The 26,336-nt window shown below is 37.9% G+C and overlaps 1 protein-coding gene across 1 annotated transcript in view; it reads left to right on the top strand.

Annotated features, from left to right (window-relative positions):
- LOC753340 (ras-specific guanine nucleotide-releasing factor RalGPS1) overlaps nt 1-5,455 on the top strand; it is a 37,029-nt gene extending 31,574 nt beyond the window's left edge. The window contains 7 exon segments of the mRNA XM_030997473.1: nt 93-214; nt 1,199-1,253; nt 1,860-1,933; nt 2,424-2,563; nt 3,686-3,788; nt 4,245-4,339; nt 5,347-5,455. Of these exon segments, the coding sequence (XP_030853333.1) occupies nt 93-214; nt 1,199-1,253; nt 1,860-1,933; nt 2,424-2,563; nt 3,686-3,788; nt 4,245-4,339; nt 5,347-5,376 (619 nt within the window). The 3' untranslated portion in view covers nt 5,377-5,455.
- Nucleotides 5,456-26,336: the final 20,881 nt, after the last annotated feature.

The raw sequence follows: 26,336 nt of genomic DNA, 5'->3' as shown, positions 1-26,336 counted from the left end.
ACTGCTATGAAGGAATGTTTGTCATAATGAGGAGCTTAATTAATTAAGCACATGTCATGAATTTTTCTCTGTGTTATCCCCCCCCCCCCCAGCTTTCCCAACACAAATTTTGGCAATGGTCCCAGACACCTCCTGGACGACAGTCTGCTAGAGGAGACGACGTCATCGATAAGACCCTCCGTATCAAGCTCAATAGAAGGTAAATCAATGGAAGGTAAATTTCACAATCAGTTCAGGGGGGTGTTTCACAAAGATCCCAAGTCAAACTTAACTCTAAGTTGGACTTAAATACTATGGAGAGCCATTTGCAGCCTTAAAATAAAATATATTCAAAAGCGAAAATTAAAGTATTTTAGACTTTTTATTCGTTCCACATCCAGAACATGAAATCTCCTTGATAATAGAAAATATGAAAGATTTGAATCAACATTTTATGCCTTTTAATATAACTTTTACAAAATATTTCATAGATGCTAACGGCTTTCCATAATTTTTAAGTCCAACTTAGAGATAAGTTCAACTTGGGATCTATGTGAAACACCCCCCCCCCCCCCCAGTTCAGTCTTTATTTTTGCTCTCAATAAAAATAACAAAAATATAAACAACGGAGTAACATCAATTGAAAACAATACAGACCAATTAGACTAAAATACTTTATGAGAATGACGGTAACATTAGGGGGAAAAGAAACATGGACACAAGTTGAATAAAAGATTACAGAATATAGGGAAATATTACAATATTCATCATGAGTATAAAGAACAACAAAAAACAGTCTTTGTTAATGCTTTGGTTAGAAGGAATTTTCTTTTGCAAGCACTCATATTTTTTAGTTTATTAATTTCAACTGAGTGCCAAGAAAAGGATTATATCTCTATTTTAGGCACTTGAAGGTTTCTACTCTTTACCCAAGGGACGTTATAATTGACAGACTTTCATGGAATAATAAAGTTCATAATCATGAAGTAAATGATTGAAACCAACAGTCTATATTGCAAATATTCCATTGTTAACATTTGATAAATATTGTTTATGTTTTGTATATGTTTGTAAATATGTATAACATGTAAATATAGTGAGAAAAAAAATACTGATGGAAGAGGCAAAGAGAAAAAAGATATTGCAAATAATTTAATCTGTTTACTCTCTCTCTCTCTTTCCCTCTCTCTCTCTCTCTCTTTAAATTCTACAACCACAGGAAGCAGTGAAGGGTCAGAGTTCAGTGATGACCAGGATGTGTGGTTAAATAACGGGTGAGTAAAACCTCCTAAATAGTCGCAATGGCTTCTCATTGCAAGGCACTCCCGCAGATGTCTACTATCAACATTCAAACGTTAAAAGGGCAAGAATTAATTATCATTACCATAGTCTTTGTACTGACTTTGGGACTTGGGGGGGGGGGGGGTAAATGGGGTATTGAAGGGAAAATGAATGATACCAATCCCATATTAATCCATATGTGAACACAACACCATAAAAGCGTGAAAATGTCACATGGCGTGATTTTATTTTCAATTAGAGCACAATAAAAGTGTATCTGGTCAAAGTTTAGTTTTTAGCATTTCGTGATAGCAGGTACTCCTGCAAAACTCCAATTTAAGTCTTGGAATTTCTGACTTTTGAATTTGATACGCACATAACGGAAATCAAATCATGCATGTGCTTGTCTAAAATTGTAATAACATTCATATATAATATTATACAAATTACAATGCAATAAAATAATGGTCCTTGGAGTAATATGAAATGCTATACAGATCTGCAGTTCTGCCTTTCACAGGATTGTTCTTATCCCCTGTAAAGTTTCTTTTAGAGAAAGGCAATAAAGGCAACTATAATTTCTGTTTATTTTTATAAAGGAGTGTTACGGAGAGCTGTGAGGATCTAGTTTCCAGTATCATCGACATCCCTCAGAACTTATTTACATTAAATGGTGAGTTACAATCATACCAGAAATGTGTAATGAAATTAATATGGAGTACTATCTAGTCAGACACTTTTAAGAGTGTATACACATTTTAAGATAATTTTAATGAAACTGGCTGTATGTAGATGTGTATATTTTTCTCAGGATTCAGGTCTATTTTCCCTCAGTTATTTACAAAATCATTAGTTAGACTTTAGAATTAAGTTATTAAAATTTAATGTACATGTTTCCTAACAAGTTTTGTAGTTGCAAGACATTTTTCATTTTGAAGAATTTGTGTACCTAACTTTTAAAATATAATATACGAAGAAAAATTATCAGATTATATACATTGTAAATATGCTTTCTATACATTTGAAAGTCCCTACCTTTGTTTAGTTTCATGTCAAAAGAAAGAAAAAATATTCCATTGTTGTTGAGTGCTTGTATTATTCATGGACCACATCCTTGGCGTATCTCTCATATCTCTTTGTTGATTTACCTGTCTGACACCCAGCCTGCCTGAAGAGGAAACCGATCAGGAAAGCCGGCCGCAAGCTATCGGTGACGTCTTGGACGAGATTCTGGGTGGGTCTGTGGGGCACCAACCTAGTCCACTACGCAGCCAAGTCCTTCAACTCAATAGAGAGAGCACATGTGAGTGGGGATGGATGGGTTAGAGAATGATTTAGGTAACACTGTGTGATAAAGTATGTGTTGGAGGGGTGGTAAATCTCTAGGAGGTTAAGGGTAGTAGGGAGGAAGGAGGAGGTTCTGGGTGGGTCTATGGGGCACCAACCTGGTCCACTACGCAGCCAAGTCCTTCAACTCAATAGAGAGAGCACACGTGAGTGGGGGATAGGGTTGGGTGTGAGAATGAGTTGGGTAAATCTGTGTGGCCAAGTACATAAAGGACGTTGAGGGAAGGAGGTAGGAACGAGGGAGGGGGAGGAGCAAAAGAGGGAGGTAGTTAGGCAGAGGAGGAGCAAAGGAGGGAGTGAGTGAAGCAGGGATGGGGGCAGGGGAGGAGCAAAGGAGTGAGGGAGGAGCAAAGGAGTGAGGGAGGGAGGAAGGGGAGGAGCAAAGGAGTGAGGGATTGAGGGAAGGAGGCAGGGGAAGAGCAAAGGACGGAGGCAGGGATGGAGGCAGGGGGAGGAGCAAAGGAGGGAGGGAGGGAGTGAGGCAGGGGAGGAGCAAAAGAGTGTGGGAGGGAGTGAGGGAAGAAGGCAGGGATGGAGGCAGGGGAGGAGCAAAGGAGGCAGGGAAGGAGGGATGAAGGCAGGGGAGGAGCAGAGGAGTGTGGGAGGGAGTGAGGGAAGGAGGCAGGGATGGAGGGATGAAGGCAGGGGAGGAGCAGAGGAGTGTGTGAGGGAAGGAGGCAGGGATGGAGGGATGAAGGCAGGGGAGGAGCAGAGGAGTGTGGGAGGGAGTGAGGGAAGGAGGCAGGGATGGAGGCAGGGGGAGGAGCAAAGGAGACAGGGAAGGAGGGATGGAGGAAGGGGAGGAGCAGAGGAGTGTGGGAGGGAGTGAGGGAAGGAGGCAGGGATAGAGGCAGGGGGAGGAGCAAAGGAGACAGGGAAGGAGGGATGGAGGCAGGGGAAAGAGCAAAGGAATGATGGGAGGGAGGGAGGGAGTGAGTGAGTTCCATAAAGAGTCTACTCATCCTGCAAAACTGTTTTGTATTTAAGTTTTCATCCATACTTTTATACATAAACAAAATGAAATTCAGTATACATGTATTTAACTCATCTTTCATTCTTTGCTATTTCTTCTCTCCAGTTCAAATCCAAGCCTTGCAAGGTGTTTTCCATCTCAGACTGGATGGTTTCCATGCCCGAAACCAAACACAGTAACGTCATATTATTAACAGATCCAAATACAGGTATGTAGTCCCACAGGAAGCAATCTTTGTAGGCATTTAGCAATTACCTAGGGTAGTAACATCAGAATGATGATACAGTGAAACGTGTCTATAAAGACCATCGAAGGGAGACAAGAAAAGTGGTCTTTATAGGCAGGTGGTCTTTACATGTATGTACAGGTTCCTTTAGTACATGTTTCAATGAGAAACCATTGTCAAGGGAAACAAAAAATGTGGTCTTTGTAGACAGGTGGTCTTTCCATACAGGTGGTCACTAAAGCAGGTTTGACATTAATTTCAAGGATAAGTTATTGTTTACAGCACATATCATGATATAGTCTTTTTGATGCATTACTAACATAACACAGATATCATTGCCCGAGCTTGGTTTCCTTGCCTGACATGAAACGGGCCAGAAAACAACTTTATCTTTAAACATTCTTTTAATAAAAACTTGTGTCTTCTTTTCTCCCTCAGGTAACAGCTACAAGTACAAAGCACAGAGCTACTCGGTGGCTTGTGCGTGGGTCAGGAATCTTGACGAAGCTACAAAGAAAAAGAGAGGACCAAAGGTATGTCCTTGGGGATACCCGTTTTCAGGTTTTTGCCTTATTTCAAGCCCTACGATCTCTTTGTTTCGGGCTTTATAAGGCGCTTCAGGTTCCATATAGAGAGTAGATTTGAAGTACAACCATGTGGATAGTCCTTAAAGCCCCACTGCACTATTTATCGCTACTTGTGCCCTCTATATAGCAACAATGCCTACGCAGTACCCGTTGGTCCCCCATGATCCCCTTTTTCTTATGTTAATTAAGAGCTGATTTGAAGAGATGACCACCTGTCAGTGACCATGCAGGGAGGTATAATCCCTCCTTGCCATGTTAGTGCAGACAAGCTTTAAGGACTAGTTTTACCTCAAATCTACTCTTAAAGTTATGTTCTCGCCATGCAAACCTGTACTGTCAACAAAAATTAGGCTCCATATTGTAGAACATATGAGCCCTCGACATGTGCGAGTCTCTTTTCATAAAGTTTAAAGTCAGTCCAACTGGTATCCCTGCTTTTTCTTCTTGTTGCCTTATCTTTTATGTAATCTGAATGTTCAAAACAAAACAAAACAAAATCCCCGAAAAAAATTGTAATAGAGAAACTGATAAGATACGTATAAATAGTGCCATGATTCGAGACTCTAGTTTAATATTAGGGAGCCAAGATAGAATTGAGCTGACAAGGTTTATTGATACAAAAGTCACAGCTAAAAGCTGACACATCATTAATTTACAAATAAAACTGTAACGTATAAAATACATGCAAATATTACAATGTAAACTAGGCAAATATAAACTTTACCAGACATTCACTAGTGAGATTGACATGATAAAAGAAATAAAATGCAGAAGAAAACAAAGAAGGAACTGAAGAATAAAGGAAAAAAAGCAGGATAGATGAATTATTTCCCTGAGGGGCATAGGGGATTTTTGTATGCAGTTAGATACTTACCGGTAAGCAGATTTGACTGTATGTGAGTTGTCAATATGTCTAATGAAACTTCCATCATCTTATTTTCTTTTCAACTTAGACGCCTGCTAACCTGATGAGCTTTGAGTGATTCTCTAATCGTGACTGGTCCGTGACGTCAACATGCGACGGCTCGTTTATCGTCATGACAACCAACCTATGGTGCTTCCATTTGTCTGCCATGGTACTATACAGTAGTAGTCTGGAGCAGCTCTCTATATGTGATGTGTGTGTGAGTTCCTAGTCTAAATAGTGTGAAGTTCCTGGTCCGATCTCTTGGACCAGGACTCTTGTACTTCAACCTCATTTATGGTGTGTTTGATAATAGCTCCAGGACCTGAGTAGGAATTGTTATGTCCTAGTCTCGGTCCTGGCCTATATCAGTCTATTTGCATGTTACTTGTGTAAGGTCTTTTTATATTAGTTCTGGTATTTATAATTCTATTGACATACCCTGTATGTTTCAAATAATGTCAGTTTTTGCAGTAGTGCTGGTCCTTATAAGTCAAATTTCCCTACACGTATGTTTCAAGTTTGGTTAGTTTTTGCATTAATTCTGGTCCTTATTAGTCTATTGCATACATTATATGTTTTAGGTTTGGTCAGTTTTTGCAGTAGTACTGGTCCTTCATATTCAAATTTATGTACACCCTGTATGTTTCCATAGCCTTCTTTAATATCTTATTTTCAATCTCATCTTTTATTTGTCACATATTCATATATAATACTTTGCTATAAGACAGTCAAATGGACACTCGTTCATGGAATTGTCATAAGTCATAAGTTCAGTGAAAGTTTTCTAATATCACATTGATCTGCAAGTTTATTTTATAGAATGCATTTTAATGAGGTATCAGCTGGACTTGTACCCAAGACGGTTTTGTGAGAAGCTGCCCTGGCTTTACTTTGTTGAAACTTGCGACTTTTCACGTCTACTTTGGGATGCTTCTTGAGATAGACTGATCTCTTTGGTACCAACTGGAGGGTGTTTCCCAAACTTGTCATCAGTGACAAATGACAGTTGTTGTTATAGGCTACTGAAATCCTTGCTTCTGATTGGTTATCAACAGATTTTTCACTGATATTTGTCATTTGTCATTGAAAAAAGGCTTTGTGAAACGGGTCCCTGGTTGATGGCTTTTGATGGAGCCCAGGCTCCTTAAAAGTAAAATCAAAATGTTCATTGTGAATAGTCGCAAGCTGAAGCAAATTTAGCCTGTTAAAACATGTTTATAAAAATATATTGGTATTAATTCTACAAAATGAATTATGAAGAACATGCAAAGACACACATACATGTGGTTCATAACTTCATGGCACATAGTATCCAATTCCTGGTATCATATAAACTTATTGTAATGTTCTTTAAACCAGTGCTTCAAATTAATTTCTATTATCAATTACTGTATTAAGAATCATTCTCTTTTGGGCCATTTTTAGAATCATTCAGTAAACCTTACAAAATAATCCTTTGTAGTTACCTTTTTGGTTGTTTCTAGTGTATGCAGGGATCAATATTTATTTTCACTTTATCTGCTGTATAAATTTACTTCATTAGACAAAAGTAGCAATGCCTTCCATTTCATGATGGGAGTAAAGATACTTAATTAACTAAATATTTATTTATATTACCATTGGGCCTATTTTTGCTGTACAACTCACACAGTTTTGCTGTGGAAGCGTAAATGTGTTCCTGAAATTACCTACAGTTGATTTTGTTTGGTTAGTAAATCACAAAAATACTTTAAATTGGAAAAGGGAATGTGTATATGGTAATAATGAGTACAGATACTTTATTTCCCTCTTTTTATAAGGTATATCCACTTATGCCACTGTAAACCACCACATTTTTTTGGTCTATTATTGGTGAATAAAAAGGGGAGTGGGGATTGAAAAACGATCCTACATGTACTCACTAAGATTATAAGGTACAAAAATGTGAAGAAGAAGATATGAAAGCATATCGTCTCTTGAAAGGCAGAAGGGCATTACGTTATATCTTTTAACACTGAGTTAATGCCCTTCTGGCTCCACACAGACCCCATGACCTCGCCCAGGCAGTTGCTGAAGACTGGGGGGGGGGGGGGCTTTTCACATAACTTGTCATCAGTGACAAATGACAGTTTTTGTTATAAGCTACTGAAATCCTTGCTTCTGATTGGTTATCAGCAGATTTGTCACTGATTTTTGTCACTTGCATTGAAAAAAAAAGCTTTGTGAAACGCCCCCCAGGAGGCCTGGAGAAGAGCCATTATTAAAAGGAAATGAAACCTCCAACCCCAGAGCTCGGTAAAAACTGACACTAAACAACGATGACGAGTGTGTGTAGAAAAAACCCTGCAGTTTGCCATGGCATATGTAAACAAGACTTCATACACGTAGATGTAAAAATGTAAAACATTTAAAAGTAGGCGTGGTCATGGGGGAGGTTTATAGTTTGTGACGTGGCAGCATGTGCAGTTGACATTGACCAGAGCTGACCCCATGACCATGCCCTTTGACCTCTAACCTATGTGCAATAATATGTACAGTTTGTTTATATTCATTTTTTTGTTTATATATTTTTTTTCTTCTCAAGAGGCTGATAAGATTGTATTATAAGTTTGTAGAAAGTAAAAAGATTGGCCGGTATTCATAAAAGCATGATAGGTTTTGGTCCAGAAATAAACCAGGATTAAGGGGGTCGAGCTAGTTCACGAATTTGCAAAGCACCAATTATCAACCTTTTTCTCCCATACCCAGTGACAATTATTCTGTAAATTCTGTAATCAAAATAGGTTTTAAAATTAATTTTATTAAATTAATTTTTCATTTGATTTTGTGACTGAATCCATTTTGTTTATTCATGTCACTAAGGAATGGACAAGCACTAATGTCCTTTAAGCACGACAGTAATCTACATTTGCCTCTCTTAACCCGGGTGTAGTGAATGGTTACCTGGTATTAAGTTGATGTTCCTTGAATGCTTTCAGCACCATATGACAGCTTGGCCCTGAGCATCCCCTTGAATGGATCTGTTCATAATATACCGTTTATCATTTTCTTATCAGCTCTCAAAAGACCATGCATAAACCAAAGAACCAAGCCATTTCTCTGTCTGCTTTTTATGAATACTGGCCAATGTGTTTAGAGTATAAAGGCAGGGTATTTTACTGACATCGCTTCCACCACTGTGAAGTATTTTCAATTGCGCCATCGTTTGGTGAAGGCGTACATAGTGCGATTTCCGGTTATGTACCCAAGCATCGTGCAAGTGTCATCAGTTGGTGATGCATTGTGGGACATTGCTGTCAACACATCAGGACATTGTGAGCAGAAGATGGCGGTATACCTAAATCTGAATTAAGGTCAGTAGAATACCCTGCCTTTGAATACATTTGAAGTTGTGTAATCTCACCAATGCAGCGTAAGTGGTTTGTCTTCCTATCTAAAGGGTTCTAATGAAATGTCAGTTGACTTGTCTTAACTTTTCAAAAGGTGCATGAATCTAATTTTTGATTTTTCACTTTACTGCATTCAGTGACCAAAATTGTTGATGTTTAATAATAACTTACAGTTTGGAAACTAATGCTGTAAAGATTACTTAATGCACTTTGAATATTAAAGAGGGAGTATATGGAAATGAGTGCCACATTTCCCTTCTAATTATTTTCTCTGATCATACTATTTGTTATCTATGTTCTCTTTCAATTAAAAAAATATATGCTTATTAACTTGAATGCATCCATAGAAAAAGGTGTAAATTTTCTAAAGCTTATGCAAGATTCCAGATTTCTGTTGACATGCTATTCATGCTTGTGGTTTACAAATGTATTACAAAAAAATGCCCCCTTTTTCAGGCAAAGTTTGCTAAAATTGGAATGAAATACCGTGTAACGCTACATCGCAAATTATTGTCTGTTTTAGTGAATTATAAAACTTATGATGTGGCGTGTGCCTGTAATGCAGCTAAAAGTGGAAGTTACAAACTGATTCAGCCGAGGACGCAGGTTCGAAACTGGGTCACGTCTTTCGGATGGTGACGTTTAAAGGTCGGTCCCCAGACGTAAATAATCATATCTGATTGATGCACGTCTGTAAAAACACAATACACACACATGAAAGAATGTTCTCTGTACGTGCACACCTTATAAAAATTTGAACTTTTACCTTTTATTCTAATGATGTCGATAGTTAGATGTTATGTTATTATTTCTCCTTTGTGGTATTTGAAATATGATGTTGATTATTGGAAACATTCAGTTCACCATATTATGGTATCATCTTGCCTTTTTTTCAGATACTATTCCCTTTAAATAAAAAGTATGGTAATACAAGATCATTACATGAACATTACATCATTTGTAGCTATGTCATTCAACTATTTAAAAAAAGCAAAGGTGTCTTATTTGCTTTATATAATCTTTCTCCATCTTTCTTTTTTAAAGGAGAAATGGAAAAAAAGGTCCAAATTACATTTATACATTATGCCATTATTTAAAGTGATAGTACGTATATTGAACTGTTAATTTGCACCTACATGAAGCATATTGTTTGTAGCAAAGATCAGAAGTAAAATCTTTAGAATATTAAGTTAAGAGCTGCAAACTGGATTAGATATTGTCATTTGTAACAGTCCCTTTAAATGTCTGTTGTCTGTAGCACGTTGCAAAATTTAGATTTTTCAACATAAAATGCAGTACTAAATGAGAAAATGAAAAGCTTGTTAAAAGAAAAACCTGTACAGTGTAAGATAGCTCTGTAAATTGTAAATTTGTAATTATGCCCTGTACCAAATGGGGCAAAAATGCATAAGACAATGTACGTTTTGTGCATTTTGACGATTGGTACTTTGTATATCTTAGATATTTGTATTTATTGAGATATCTTGAATTAACAAGCCACCCTTATTTAATGATACAAGATGTCAAATTGTATCAATCTATTAACTTATTAAAGTGACTCAAGTTACCAATCATCTCTGTTTGGACCCAGAAGGCAATTACATTTTAACTCCGGGTAAAATGATATGATTTTAACACCCTTCTGGCTCCAAACAGACCATTTTTTTTTCTTCAAATGCTGTATTTATCATTTTTAAAAGCTTTAGAATTATATATGATGTATGTCATATGTGAGGTATGATTTAAACATGGCGTAGGATGTATTGTGGCATCCTGCAAAGTCATATTTCTTTGTTTCGCACTTGAATTCAGAAGCCTTTGCCGTTATGCAAATTTATCCGACTGCAACGTTCAGATGCTTTCATACTTCTTTTTTTTGCTTTGGGTTTTAAATGCTAATTGGAACCATATGCTCATAATGCTAAGTCATCAGTTTCTAAAATGCATAAACAGTTTGTAGTTGGGACTAAAGGAAAAAAACTTGCACTCAAAATGCTTAGTTCTCTGATTCTTGCCTCGAGACAGATATTTCAGATTTGCATAAAGAATCTGAAATGCCTGCTCTCTATCATGAAAGGATATCACATTTTAGCAATGATGGATGACATTTTGCTCATTTGCATAGGAAAAATCATTCTTTTACTTAAAAGTTTGGTGTGAAGTCATAAATTTAAGTTTTTTTAAGTCTTTTCTCTTAGCCTATGCCATTTCTTTTTTGTTTATCTCTTAATTATCTTCTCCCTCCAGCTGTCTCTTTCTCTCTCACTCACCCTCTCTCTCTCTCTCTTCCTCTCCTTTCCTTCTCACTATCTTTCTTTACTGATTGTAGTATCTTCACTTTTAGCCAATTCTTTCTTTTTCTCATCTTAGTCTTTGACCTTTTTTTTATATATACATTCTCATATTCTCTCCGTCTCTAACTTTCTCTCTTTACACAGTCTCCATCTCACTTCGCTTTCTCCCACTCTCTGTCAATTTATGACTAATTTCTCTGTCTATAAACTAAACCCTTCTCTCCATCTCTATCTTCTCTCCATCTCTGTCTCTTTCTTCTCTCTGTCTCTGTCTTCTCTCTGTCTCTTTCTTCTCTCTGTCTCTATCTTTCCATCTCTGTCTTTCCATCTCTGTCTTCTCTCTGTCTCTATCTTCTCTCCATCTCTGTCTTCTCTGTCTCTTTCTTCTCTCCATCTCTATCTTCTCTCTGTCTCTTTCTTCGCTCTGTCTCTATCTTCTCTCCGTCTCTGTCTTCTCTCTGTCTCTTTCTTCTCTCCATCTCTGTCTTCTCTCCATCTGTCTTCTCTCTGTCTCTCCATCTCTGTCTTCTCTCTGTCTCTTTCTTCTCTCCTTCTCTATCTTCTCTCCATCTGTCTTCTCTCTGTCTCTCCATCTCTGTCTTCTCTCTGTCTCTTTCTTCTGTCTCTTTCTTCTCTCCATCTCTATCTTCTCTGTCTCTTTCTTCGCTCTGTCTCTATCTTCTCTCCGTCTCTGTCTTCTCTCTGTCTCTTTCTTCTCTCCGTCTCTATCTTCTCTCCATCTCTCTGTCTCTATCTTCTCTCTGTCTCTGTCTTCTCTCTGTTCTCTCTGTCTCTTTCTTCTCTCTGTCTCTGTCTTTTCTCTGTCTCTTTCTTCTCTCCGTCTCTTTCTTCTCTCTGTCTCTTTCTTCTCTTTGTCTCTATCTTCTCTCCATCTCTGTCTTCTCTCTGTCTCTGTCTTCTCTCTGTCTCTATCTTTCCTCTGTCTCTATCTTTCCTCTGTCTCTATTGTTTCTCTCTTGAAACGTCACATTATACAGCAATGCAATTTGCATTCTGACATGTAATTCATAAGATTTCTACATAACTACGCTGAAACACCTATATGGAAACATTACAAAATTGTAATAAGTCCTTATGATGTCTTATTTTGCTTTGGGAATGGACAGATGGGACTACATCAGCTCTCCTTTTGGAATGTATTGGAGAGAAAAAATACTTGTAATTTTACCTTATTTCATACGATGTAAAGTGTGATTCTTCACATTAAAGTAACAGTATTTGTAATTTTGCAATGTGTTTCATGTGATTTCTGTCAAGTGAGCTTATGTATCATGTTGCATGGGGGATAGGGGAGGGAGTGGGTTTGGAAGAGAGGTTAAAAAGTAAGACGTGATAGAGAGAATTTTGGTGAAGGGAATTGTGTAAGAACAGTTGAAAAAGAGATAGAAAAACAAGAGACAATGGCTCTCTTTGTTTATTTATTTTATTTTATTTCCAAAGGAGGTGTATGACAATATCTTTTTTTCTTCTGAGTTTTGTTTTAGGAATAAAGCAAGAAAATGTGAAGAAAGTGGAGAAAAAGAAATGGAAGAGAGAATAAGGAGGAGATTTACTACATGTTGTGAGATTGGAAGAGGCTAGTGAATTAGGAAAATGTAGAAGAAAATGAGAACTTGATACATGTAGAAGGGGAATAACAAGAAGATATATTTCGTATAATTATGAACTTTCTCGGGATATCTATCCACGACTTCTGTCCAGTAAATTTTTGCTGTTTCAGGAACTCTCCCTTTTCCTCTTGGCAAATCTGAACCAGTTTCTTCTCCTCGTCATACTAATATTTGACAATAAATAAGAAGAAAAAAAAATACAAAATGCATCTGTGATCAAATAAAAAAGAGAAAAAAGGAAAATTAGAAAACACTGGTTTAATGTCCAGATCCCCACCCCCGCTCTGTGCCATTGGTTAACCGATTATACCATCTCCATATGTGAATTCATTCATTCTTGGATACTTGTTTTTAGCACTCTTCGTTTAATCCAGTCATGATTAAATTGCTTCATGATTTACATTAACAAATTTGAGTTATTTAAATTTGAACAACTTTTAATCGAGTGACAAATTGAAATAACACACACACACACAAAATAGGTGTAAAAATCTGAAATATATATTAAATTGTTCAAGTCCCTGAAAGAAATGCTGCATACTTTAATTACCTGTACCTTCACAGTTACAATCGTAGCCATTGCCAAGATCCAAGCAGGTTGCACCATTGACGCACTGGTTATCGACGCATTCATTGATGTTGGTTTGGCAGATCAGGGACGTGATAGAGAAGGACTGGAATCGAGCCGCTCTCCTTTGACCCCATGCTCCAAGCCGCCGAAAAGTTATGCGCTAATCTGCAACTGTTGACCAGGTGGTGAGATAAAAGAGCGCATGAAATTTCAGGAGTTAGAATTCCTACATCAGAAAATGGTATCACTGCAACTGTTCGCTGTCCCTTCCAATGATTTCTCATCCATTGTTGAATGTGTAAAGAGTAGAACAAGCGAATACAAACTTGTGTACTTTCATCCTTTTTTAAACTTGAAAATACAAAAAACACGCGAAAACACGCATTAGCAAACTTAATGTTATTGAAGATTGTAAACCATGGATCAAATAACGGGACATTAAAGCATGCACAAATTAGCGCATCATCCTAAAATATTGAGTTTTTGACAGGATGTAATTTTTCTTTTACAAACTCTGGCACACAAATTAAAGGAAGGACGGAGTTTTAAATTTGAAAATTTGTTTGATGCACTATTCCCAATAAAATCCCCATATAAAGTTTTTGATTAAAATTTTGCCGGTAATTTAATATTTTGTAATAAATGTAAAACTGGTGCCTGGCTTCCGAAAGTCCCCGCAGTGGAAGCGCGGTTCGGAGCATGGAACTTCAAAGCCAAGTGGAATGTTACACATCCCATTGTTACGCTTTAGAACTCAAGAATGCGTTTGAATAAATTACAAGAGTTTCGCCTCCTTTTCTTTCACCTCCCTGTTCAAGGCTACTTATTATTTCTAATTTATGTATATACAAAGGGCAACAGCTTCAACATTAAACGTAATTAAATCATTGGTCTGGAAAATGTTAATGCCCATTGTTGTATATTATACAACATTTTCCGTAACGATAAATATACATTGTATAATGAAATTTTCAGGAAAACCATACTTGTCATTACTGTTATATTTGTTATATGATACTAAAGCAAATCGTTTCGCTTATCGATAAGATAAATCAATGTGAAGTACGTGTCAAATAATGAAATCATTACGTGCTATTTTTAACCGGACTAGACATTTCAAATGTATAAAAAATGTATACACTATTGACAGCAAGCAAGTTTTTTAAACAAAGAATTCAGAAATTGAACAACATTGTACATTTTAGTCTACACGGCATGCTCTACACCCTTAGTTGGACCAGGGAGGTGAAAGAAAAGGAGGCGAAACTCTTGTAATTTATTCAAACGCATTCTTGAGTTCTAAAGCGTAACAATGGGATGTGTAACATTCCACTTGGCTTTGAAGTTCCATGCTCCGAACCGCGCTTCCACTGCGGGGACTTTCGGAAGCCAGGCACCAGTTTTACATTTATTACAAAATATTAAATTACCGGCAAAATTTTAATCAAAAACTTTATATGGGGATTTTATTGGGAATAGTGCATCAAACAAATTTTCAAATTTAAAACTCCGTCCTTCCTTTAATTTGTGTGCCAGAGTTTGTAAAAGAAAAATTACATCCTGTCAAAAACTCAATATTTTAGAATGATGCGCTAATTTGTGCATGCTTTAATGTCCCGTTATTTGATCCATGGTTTACAATCTTCAATAACATTAAGTTTGCTAATGCGTGTTTTCGCGTGTTTTTTGTATTTTTCAAGTTTAAAAAAGGATGAAAGTACACAAGTTTGTGTTCGCTTGTTCTACTCTTTACACATTCAACAATGGATGAGAAATCATTGGAAGGGACAGCGAACAGTTGCAGTGATACCATTTTCTGATGTAGGAATTCTAACTCCTGAAATTTCATGCGCTCTTTTATCTCACCACCTGGATTAGCGCATAACTTTTCGGCGGCTTGGAGCATGGGGTCAAAGGAGAGCGGCTTGATTCCAGTCCTTCTCTATCACGTCCCTGGTTGGACTGTAAACAGTTGTCTTCTTAAGTCTTCCATATAAATATAAATTTAAAGGAGGTCAATAATCATTATGAAAACACCACTCTCGTTACGTTGACACATCAATATATATATTGTGCACACATGTAACAATGTGATAATTTTTTTTTCTTGGGGGGGGGGGGGCGGGAGGAGGGCAATCCAAAAAGGGACTGATATGTGAACATTAATATTGATAGGTCGCTTCACAAAAGGGGCATACATAGTTCTTTTTTGTGGATAGTTTTTTGAGCAAAACACAAAATAGGTGGAGCCAACGTCCACACAGGTCACATCGCACCCATGGAGGTTTTGGCCCGAATTAACAAAGGAGGTTTGTCGACAAATCTAGGTTTATGTGCTTCATATGACGCGTTTCGATGCGTTTCAAACCAAGGTTTAGACAAACCTTTGTCTGAAACGCGACATATAATTATGACGCACATAAACAGGTTTGTCCACAAACCTCCTTTGTGAATTCGGGCCTTTGTGTCTGTGTCCTTCCCTGGCTTTTCACACAACACATTTTTTCCCCCATGTCTTTTGCGAGATGCCCCACATTCCGAGAATTTATTCTCTTGGACACAGCTAGAGCGTTCTGCAATTAAAAGCGAAATGTGCGAGTCAGGGGCGGCGAACCCGGGGGAAGGACGGGGTACACGTCTTCCCTCAATTTTCTGAGGGCGATCGTCCCCCATGGATAATTTGAAAAAGTGCACACCAACAAAATGTATAGCAAATACTGACTAAAGACTGCAACACGCTTTAAGGCTCTGGTGGGCCCAAGAGTACAGCGTTTAGACTAATAGAAATGCTAAAATCTTCTCGCTCGGTCGCTACGCTCCTTCGCATAATATCCTAAAAATATACAAGTAAATATTGTAGAAAATATGTATCTGTTGGTATCACGTATGTACAGTTTACACTGTATGTTAACAAGATTAAAAGTTATAGAAATAGATCAGTGTTCCAAAAATGAATATTCAGCTTGCTCTTTTAAGAAGTCCCTTCCTGCTCAGTACTTACTAAAATTTACCTAGTAAATATTTACAACCCTTCGGACTGCACACTAGATATCGGCAAAGTAAAAGTGAAGCGTGAAAAAGTATATTGCTTGTTTTTATGCTGTAGGTTTGCTAAAGAATGTAATTTTGTAACACAACAAAACTTCAAAAACCTGTGAGGGGTTTACATATAAGACTTATCATATAGCTTTATGGGGGTAGTCCCTTCCGTCACCCCGCCTCTTTCACTGGCGTACTGATGGGGGGGGGCAGTAACCCCCCCCCCCCCCCCATACAATTTAAACATGGGTTATTTTTAATTTGATACCAGCGATTTACAAGTATTGCTAAAATGGCAGTATTTTTCCATGAGCTCCCGGGGCTCTACCCCCTGGAACCCACCAAGGGCCCTAAGGCGGCCCTGTTTGCTCATCTGGCCGTAATTAAATGCCTAAAGTCCTTGAGCTTTCGGGGGCTCTGCCCTCTGGACTCCACCAAGGGGCCTAAGGCGGGTCCCTAGATGCGTAATTTGGTGCCTAAAAGCCCTGACCTCTTCTCTTCCGTTATGTATTTCTTTGTCTTTCTTTCTCCATATCCTCTGCACTCTTATGTATTTTTTTGTTTTCCCCTTTTCTATTACCTTCCTTTCCCTGGGTATACGTGCTTGCACATGTACTATATATGGCTAAACAGTTGTGTAAAAAAAAAATTTGCGCGAACGGTCAAGGAGTATAAAGAAGAAGGCAAAAAGAGAACAAAGACGGCATCCATGGAACCATGTGAGAGTGTCCACTTTTTTCGCTTTTACTTTCACCCTGCATTCTTTCCTGAATCAGAGTTTTCTCACACCTTGTAGACTCGTGCAGGTTATGATCTTGTGTGTATGTGTGTGGTGTGTGTGCGTGTGTGTGTGTGTGTGCGTTTGCGCGTGTGTGTGCGTGTAACGAAATAACGTATACAATAGCTTGGCAATTCTCATGGTTATGAGATACAATGTAAAAGGAAATGAGAGAACAATGGTCGCGTAGGTTAAATCAAAGTTCCCCATTGCAGTCCTCGCATTTTGTTTTTGTAAGAGGTGTAGCGCCAGAAGAAAGAAGAGGAAGAAGAAAAGAAACGGGTGAAGAAGGAGATCGGGGGGGGGGGCGAGAGGGCCTTGCCTCCCAGGCTGTTGCACCCCCCCCCCCTTTCAATCAAAATATAAGAGAGAAGGAAGGAAAGGGAAAGGGTAAGAGGAGATAAAGGGAAGGAAAAAGAGGAAGAAGAAAAGAAAAGAGAGGGGATATCATTTGCAATTTTCCGCCGGTGGATCGAGGAGGGGCAAAAGGCCCTTACCTCCCCCCGCCCCGCTATAACAAAGAGAGAAAGAAGGAAAAGGGAAAGAGGAGAGCTAAAAGGGAACAAAAAAGAGGAAGAAGAAAAGAAAAGGGTAAAAAGAACGGGAGATCAGTTCCGGTTAATCCCGCCAACAACGTGTGGATCGGGGTGATGGCCGAAAGGCCCCCCCCCCCCCCCCCCCCCCCCCCCTCGGCAAACCTTAAGGAGGAGAGAAAGGGAAAGAAGAAAAAAAGAGAAAGAAGAAAAGGGGTGCACTGGCGTACTGATAGGGGGGGGCTTGGGGGAATTCAATTTCAAACGTGGTTTATTTCTAATTCCATAACGGTGGCTTACAAATAATGCTGAATTCTTTCCGAGATTTTTCCTCAGTTTTTAGTAAATTATACTTTTGTATGCGTTTGTTGGAAAATGACAAATTCCTAAATTTACAGCCAGGCAAGAAATATGATTCTTGAGAAAAGTTAGGGCCCGAGGATCGGCTGGAATCGCAAGCCTCGAGCCCCCCCCCCCCCCCCCTCCCCTTCTCCACTTTTTTTGAAAAGGTACAGTAAAGAGAAATAGAAATAAAGAGAGCAAAAAAGAAGGAATAGTTAACTAGCTGCTCATCTGACCGAAATTAAACGCCTAAAAACCCCTGAGCTTTCGGGGTTCCGTCCCCTTCACCCCGCCTAGGGCCCTAGACTCCCCTGGATGCTAATCTGACGGAAATGTAATGCCTAAAACCCCTGTTTTCTGGGGGCTTCGCCCGCTGGACCTCACGCCAGTTAGTGTCCTGCCAGTGTCACAAATAAGGTATAAAAATATGTTCATCTGACCGTAATCAAATGCCTAAAACCCCTGAGCTTCCCGGGTCGGACAAGGTATCAAAATTTGTTTATCTGACCACAGGCGCGTAGCCAGGGGGGGGATAGAAACAAATAGAGAGAAGAGGAAAGGAAGAGGACGTAGGGAGAAAAAGGAGCAGACAAAAAACATCTTTGAAATTCAGACAAGAATTAAGAGTATAGAGAACGGTACAACGAATCGTCTTCTATCTCTAATAATTTAATCAAACGTCAAAGCTTCCGCGCTTCGCGGAGGGGGGGCTGAATTTAGACAAGGATTAAGAGTCGAGAACGATACAACGAATCGGTTTCTTTCTCCAATGATTTAATGAAACGTAAAAGCTTCCGCGCTTCGCGCAAGAGGTAGGGGGAGGGGGGGACTGAATTAAGACAAGGATTAAGAGTCGAGAACGGTACAACGAATCTTTTTCTTTTGTTAATGATTTAATGAAACGTAAAAGTTTCCGCGCTTCGCGCGGGAGGGGAAAATTGCATTCAAACGAGGATAATTTTCGAGAACGCTATAACGAATCGTCTTCTTTCACTAATAGTTTAATGAAACGTCATATATAGCTTCCGCGCTTTGCGAAGGAGGGAGGGGGAAACTCACCCCTCCCTACATCCCCCTGCATTACGTCACTGCTGGTCACCATTACGTACCAATATTTGGCTCGCATAATTTCAAATTTGGCCCCCCCCCCCCCTAAGAAATCCTTGATCCGCGCCTGGGCAAGCGGACGGAAAAAGAGCAACATTTCCTGAAATATCAATCAAAAATTACTCGACTGGGCATCTGTGGGCACTAATCTGACATATACCATCATAAAGAACTAAACCTGAACAAATTCACTTTTCATTTTCGTGAGCCGGTAACGAACGGAAAAGTGTCATTTTGCAGGTTTTAGGATTGTAAATTTTACTATTTTTTTACAAATTAAAGCTAGTATCATACAATGTAAGCAAATTTCTTGACACTATTAGGCTTTTGTATTCATATTTTATAATCTGTTCGATTTCCCCCTATTAGTTTAAATAAGAAGTGAAATATTAAGGATATTTCTATGTGAACAAGATCACTACTCAAGCTTTCCAATGATATTGGCGGCTTCGAACCTTGGAAATCAAATTTAACAGCCAGGCGCGTACGCAGGGGCGTGGTTTTGGGGTTGAACCCCCCCCCCCCCCCCCCTCGAGTTTTTTTATGTGTATGTTTTTTGTATGTTATTTTGGAAAACCCTCCCCTTTTGATTTTGATTTTGATTTTTTTTTTAAATAAATTTACAACAAAAAAACAAAAAAAATTGCCAATAGGTGACCTTAAAAAAGTGTCCTCTTACCCCCCCCCCCCCCCAGAAAAGAAAAGAGAAAAGAAGAGACGAGAAGAATGAAAAGAAGAGAAGAGGAGAGGAGATATGAAGAGAAGGTATGGGAAGAGAAGAGAAGGGAAGAGAAGAGGGCATAATTAGAGAAGAGAAGAGAAGAGAAGAGACGAGAAGAGAAAGGAAGGGAAGAGAAAAGAAGAGAAGAGAAGAGAAGAGAAGAGATGAGAAGAGAAGAGAAGAGATGAGTAGAGAAGAGAAGAGAAGAGAAGAAATGAGAAGAGAAGAAAAGAGAAGAGAAAAGAAATAGAGAAGAGAAGAGAAGAGAAGAGAAAAAAAAGAAATAGAGAAGAAAAGAGAATTAAGAGAAGAAAAGGAAAGAAGAAAAAAACGTTTCGATATGGGGAAGGGGGCGTAGTGTTCTGATTGATGTTTGTATTATGTGTCACCCTGAATACTACGGGTACAGTCGAGTTAGATGTATAGACAATATTTATTTCACACTGTTTTCTGATTACAAGTCATGGTTGCCTCAATCACTAATTTTATACCTTATTTATGGCACTGGTAGTTCACGAATTGGCCTGGGATCCAGGGGTCAGAGCCCCCGGAAGCTCAGGGGTTTTGGCAATACATTACGGTCAGATGAGCATATTTTGATACCTTATTTGTGACACTGGCAGGACACAAATTGGTGTTGGGTCCAAGGGGCGGGGCACCCAGAAGCTCAGGGTTTTTATACATTAAATTATCGTCGGATGAGCATATTTTTATACCTTATTTGTGACGCTGGCAGGTCACGAATCGGCCTGGGGTCCAGGGGCGGACCCCCCCCCCCCCCCCCTGGATCCGCCACTGCTCATCACAGTAATATATTTACCAACGCTAAAAGATATCCAACATACGGAAATCCAATCTATACTGTATGCTTACAGGTAATGCAGTTACTGCGGCCCAGCTTGAGCGCGCATTTGCTGCGCTGATGCCTAACGGATACAATGCACAAAGCAAATATTGCGAGTGAATCATCAAACTGGCAACTAATCTTTTACACTTCGATTGGGCTACCTTCATCTCCGAATAGGTGTGTGAAGAAAAGCTTCACCCGCTTAGCTCTGTGTGTGTGCAAAAGTCGCGGAGGGGTTAGGAGTACTATCAAAACCTCTGAAGCAATGATAGATCGAAATGCTCCTTGTCATGTGATAGAGTTTTGACCAATCAGTGAATGGCAATCTATGTATGAGGTTTATAATATTCACTGGCGCCTACCTTCGCTCCAAAACATACTTTCGACTCCCCGTATCATCTCATCATTCGTCTTTCGTCAACATGTGGTCCATAAAGCGGATTTTCTTCCGCATGTCTTTAGTGTTTTCTGCATTTATCTTTCTCAATTACTGCAGGAACTTCACAACGCTTTCTGAAGAAAAAAACAAGCTTCATGACGTTAAGATTACTCTGATCAAAGCGCATTCTGAAGAAGAAAAAAAGCTAGATGAAGTAAAGATTACTCTGATCAAAGCGCATTCTGAAGAAGAAAAAAAGCAACATGAAGTAAAGAGTACTCTGACCGAAACGCATTCGGAAGTGAAAAAAAAGCTACATGAAAAAGAGAAGCTGCTTGGTTGGAGACGGAATGTTCAATGGGAGTCCAAATTAGACCAGCATGAGTATCGCTATCTCATCAACCAGGAGAATGGATGCAAGAAATCGGAAAGCATCACCTTGCTTATCTGCGTAATTTCTAAAATGAGTGGTGCAAAACAGAGGAATGTCATCAGAGAAACATACGGCGCGGCAGTGGTTAAGTACAATGTTTCTGCGAAGATTTTTTTCCTTACTGGAATCTCCGGGGACTATAATTCAACTCTGCAAGCTCAGCTACAAAGTGAGGCTGATATTCACGGAGATATTCTACAAGAGGACTTTATTGATAGCTACTACAATCTAACCACTAAACTCATAATGGCCGCCAAATGGGCATCCACATTCTGTAAAAACAGTAATTATGTAATGTCAATAGATGACGATGTCACTCTGGACATCGTTAACCTCGTCAGCGACCTCGAAGCAAATGTCGTTCTTTCAAAGTTTGTGTTAGCCGAGCCTACATTTGGCTGGAAACCTATTCGGAATCCTGGAAACAAGTGGTATACTCCATATGAATTGTATCCGAAGAAGACATGGCCTCCTTTTCCTCGAGGATACGCGTATATCCTCTCCATAGATGTTGCCAATGATATCTATCGTGCCTCTCAGAAATTGGCTGCACCGATACCCTGGGAAGATGTCTATTGTGGTATGCTCTTACAGAAAGTAGGGGTGAAGATGACGGATATAATATCTTGGTTTAAGACTAGACATGGACATGAGAAACAAGTGGCTCCATTGGGAGCTCGAGACCACTATGCGATTTGGGATAAGCCCCTAATACAGAGCTGGAGAGCAATTATTGAACAAAGATACAAGAACATTCACTTGTAGTGAAGTTTGCCTGTCCAGGAAAAATTACTTGTTTTCGAGGGTTTCCTAGAGCTGCTTTGTCCTGTTGCTGGTTAGGAAGTTGGTTCGACATAACGGGTGTCTGTGTGTTGAACTTGTAATATGTCATGCTCAAATAGTTTCAATTAGGTGTAAATATAGGTGAATTAGTTTACTTTGGTTTACTTTCCCCATAAATATGTTCAAATAAGTCATGATTTTAAAGCGCATAGAGAAATTTTCAATTTATTATGCGTTTAATAAATATTCTCTATTATTATTTTTTGAATGTGGCTGGACGAAATACTGCAAATATTCAAAATCAAAATTGAAAATAAGAATTATCCATAAGTTCAAGTAATATATATATGATTACTATAACAACAACTATTATTACAAATAAGGATATGATTACAATTTTAAAAAAGTCAGTAAAAGAACACTTGAAAGTGAAGCAAAATAACCAGCACTAAAGATAAAACTGTTATTTATTCATTGTCAGATAAAATGAAATGAAGCTATGTTATATCATATGGAAATTAAAAAATACCCGAGCAGATGCATAAACAACAAAATAAATTCAAACAACACAAAATGAACACACCGAAAGAATAATAGTTTTCTGATAGCAATACATTTTGTAAAGATTAGTCTTTTGATTTTGTTTCGTATTTATTTTTGTTCAGAGTTTTGAAACGATTGGGGACGTCGTTTCGCAAATAGGTCAAAGTTTTATATACACAAGTAGGCCTAAATAGATGTCAGTTATGAACGGGAGTCATTCACAGGATATACTTTCAAATCCAACGTAGGCTGCAACAACGGGATCCTCTTTCGCCTTATTTATTTCTATGTAGGCTGATGACAGCTAATGCACGCACAGATTACCTGCCTCACACTGTGTACCCTGCCAAACTTGAAAATTTGACTATTTACAACTCAGGAATTATAGGTTTGAAAGCTGGTATACGGGCTTAGTTGTTTTCACACAAAATGTAAGTTAATACTTGTAGCCAGGTATCTGTGAATTTTCAAATCGTAGGTCATAAGGATTTTTATATATTTTTTAATCTGAATTTGTTCTTCCAGTGCAGCGCCTTGTATGTGTTGTAGTTCTATAAAGCAATCTATGCAACAATTTCTGAATTTTAGCGACAATCGTTCGCCTTTGCTGCTCTTTAATACTATTACGACGTGCAGTAACAAATGGAAATTTCAGAACTCATGATAAATTCCTTTAACAGTTGATTCCACTCAAGGTTGATTCTATTGTTCGGGTTATTTAGCAGAACGAGATAGAAATTGATATCTCATGGCTAACGACTTTGCGTTAGTAGTTGTTCATCGTCTCTACAATTATATTTGAACAATATTTGGTGACAAAAGACGGCATTTCTATGTAGCGTCAAAAGCCATCAAGTAACGAAAACATGGCACATAAAAAGATTCACAGTACTGGGTCTGATTTAAAGAAAACTTAATTTGAACCCGGCCATATTCTCTCTCTCTCTCTCTGTCGCTCTCGTTTGCCATTGCCTCCATTTCCCCTCGTTTCCTTCATTCTTACCACGGAATATGTAATGTGTATGCACGTGTATGCCTCAATCATTGAGAATATACTCACTAATATCGCTGAAATGATTCTTCTCCTACCCCTTTTTCTTCATTTACTTCTTCTTAGTAGTTGTAGTTGCAGTAGTAGTAATAGCAGCAGTATCATAATAATCATTATTATTATCATTGTTATATTTATTATTATAGTAAATATCGTAATTATAATCATTATTATAGTAAATATGTGTTATTGTTATTATTCTTATATTTATTTGTATGCTTCTTCTTCTTATCATTATTATCGTATACACAATACGTCATGTGCCAAGAATTTATTGCTATGATACATCCAAGATGTCTACCAAAACTGTCAATTCGTTGCTGAAATATTATCAAGCCAAAAGAAGGAACATTAGAATTTCTATTTTAAAACAATATCATGTGTGTCGATCATAGTTCTATGTAGCTTGATGTCTCATGGTAATTTAAGCAATCTAAGCAACAATTTCTGAATTTTAACGACAATCGTTCGCCTTTGCTGCTCTTTAATACTATTATGACTTGCAGTAACAAATTGAAATTTCAGAACTCATGATAAATTCCTTTAACAGTTGATTCCACTTGGTTGACTCTATTGTTCGGGTTATTTAGCAGAACGAGATAGAAATTGATATTCTCATGGCTAACGACTTTGCGTTGGTAGTTATTAATCGTCTCTACAATTAAATGCTATTTGAACAAAATTTGGTGACAAAAGACGGCATTTCTATGTAGCGTCAAAAGCCATCAAATAACGAAAACATGGCACATAAAAAGATTCACAGTACTGGGTCTGATTTAAAGAAAACTTAATTTGAACCCGGCCATATTCTGTCTCTCTCTCTCTCTGTCGCTCTCGTTTGCCATTAGGGACTTTTAGATTCGCACGAAGACAATAGGTCTATGTTACGATCTACGTCCTTTTAAAGCACTGCCGTGAATGGAAGTACCACGTATCAGTCCACGCAAATCTAAAAGTCCCTATTGCCTCCATTTTCCCTCGTTTCCTTCATTCTTACCACGGAATATGTAATGTGTATGCACGTGTATGCCTCAATCATTGAGAATATACTCACTAATATCGCTGAAATGATTCTTCTCCTACCCCTTTTTCTTCATTTACTTCTTCTTAGTAGTTGTAGTTGTAGTAGTAGTAATAGCAGCAGTATCATAATAATCATTATTATTATCATTGTTATATTTATTATTATAGTAAATATCGTAATTATAATCATTATTATAGTAAGTATGTGTTATTGTTATTATTCTTATATTTATTTGTATGCTTCTTCTTCTTATCATTATTATCGTATACACAATACGTCATGTGCCAAGAATTTATTGCTATGATACATCCAAGATGTCTACCAAAACTGTCAATTCGTTGCTGAAATATTATCAAGCCAAAAGAAGGAACATTGAAATTTCTATTTTAAATTGAACTAAATTATATAGGAGAAATAAATAGAGAATACAATCATGATTTTAGAACTAGGGGATTAACTGTTACACCCCTATGGCGTGTAGGGATGGTTACTGTAAATAACTGGAAATAATCAAAGATGAGGAGAAACAAGTCAGTTGGTATACTCAGTGCTCACTCAAAATGTAGAATGACACATTTATTATCTCCATAATAAATATCAACGAATAACAGAAATCATCATACAATAGCAATATTGTAAGAACAAACATTCTAGAATTATAATGTTTTCCATCTTCTTATCCTAATGGATACATAACCATAACAATTAATATCAAACGTCATGTACATCACACTTCTTAACAATTTCATCCTTAAGCATGTTCCTTTGAAATGGCTAAATACTACCTGTGAATGTATTCTATACGTTAACCAATTACAATATAGCTTGATGTCTCATGGTAATTTAAGCAATCTAAGCAACAATTTCTGAATTTTAGCGACAATCGTTCGCCTTTGCTGCTCTTTAATACTATTATGACGTGCAGTAACAAATTGAAATTTCAGAACTCATGATAAATTCCTTTAACAGTTGATTCCACTTGGTTGACTCTATTGTTCGGGTTATTTAGCAGAACGAGATAGAAATTGATATTCTCATGGCTAACGACTTTGCGTTAGTAGTTATCCATCGTCTCTGGTCAAATTGTCTCAATATATCTTCCATACATCCATAATGATCAAGGCTAAACAGTAGACACTTGACATATGGATAGATCATAATGGGAGAAGCATTTTATATAACAATATGACATCGCGAAAATGCATTCTTCATTATGTAAATCATTAGCATACGTATCACCTAATTCGTCAAAGTGACGAATTAAAGTCTAGTTCCATTTCCGTTTATTATGTTCATAAACAAGTAAATAAAAAAAGTTTCTATCCAACCTATACTCTAAGAGAGAATATTAATGCTGATTAAAACAATTGAAATACAAACCCTGGAAATTAACTTTTTTTACTACGTCCGCGGTTTCATGAAAATAAGATGCTTGCATTTCCATAATTTGATTTAAAAAGTTCGTTTTCACTGGCTGCCTGCCGTAGCAACAAGCAGAATTGACAAAAGACTTTACTCCGTTTCATTGACAATCAGCCATGCATGAAGTCTTTCGTCTATGTCTGATCGTCAACGAAACGGAGTTAAGTCTT

The sequence above is a fragment of the Strongylocentrotus purpuratus genome, unplaced genomic scaffold, assembly GCF_000002235.5.
Source record: "Strongylocentrotus purpuratus isolate Spur 01 unplaced genomic scaffold, Spur_5.0 spur5_scaffold_4, whole genome shotgun sequence".
NCBI classification, from domain to species: Eukaryota; Metazoa; Echinodermata; class Echinoidea; order Camarodonta; family Strongylocentrotidae; genus Strongylocentrotus; species Strongylocentrotus purpuratus.
The sequence above is the reverse complement of the archived record's forward strand: the minus strand, read 5'-3'. Positions and strand labels throughout refer to the sequence as shown.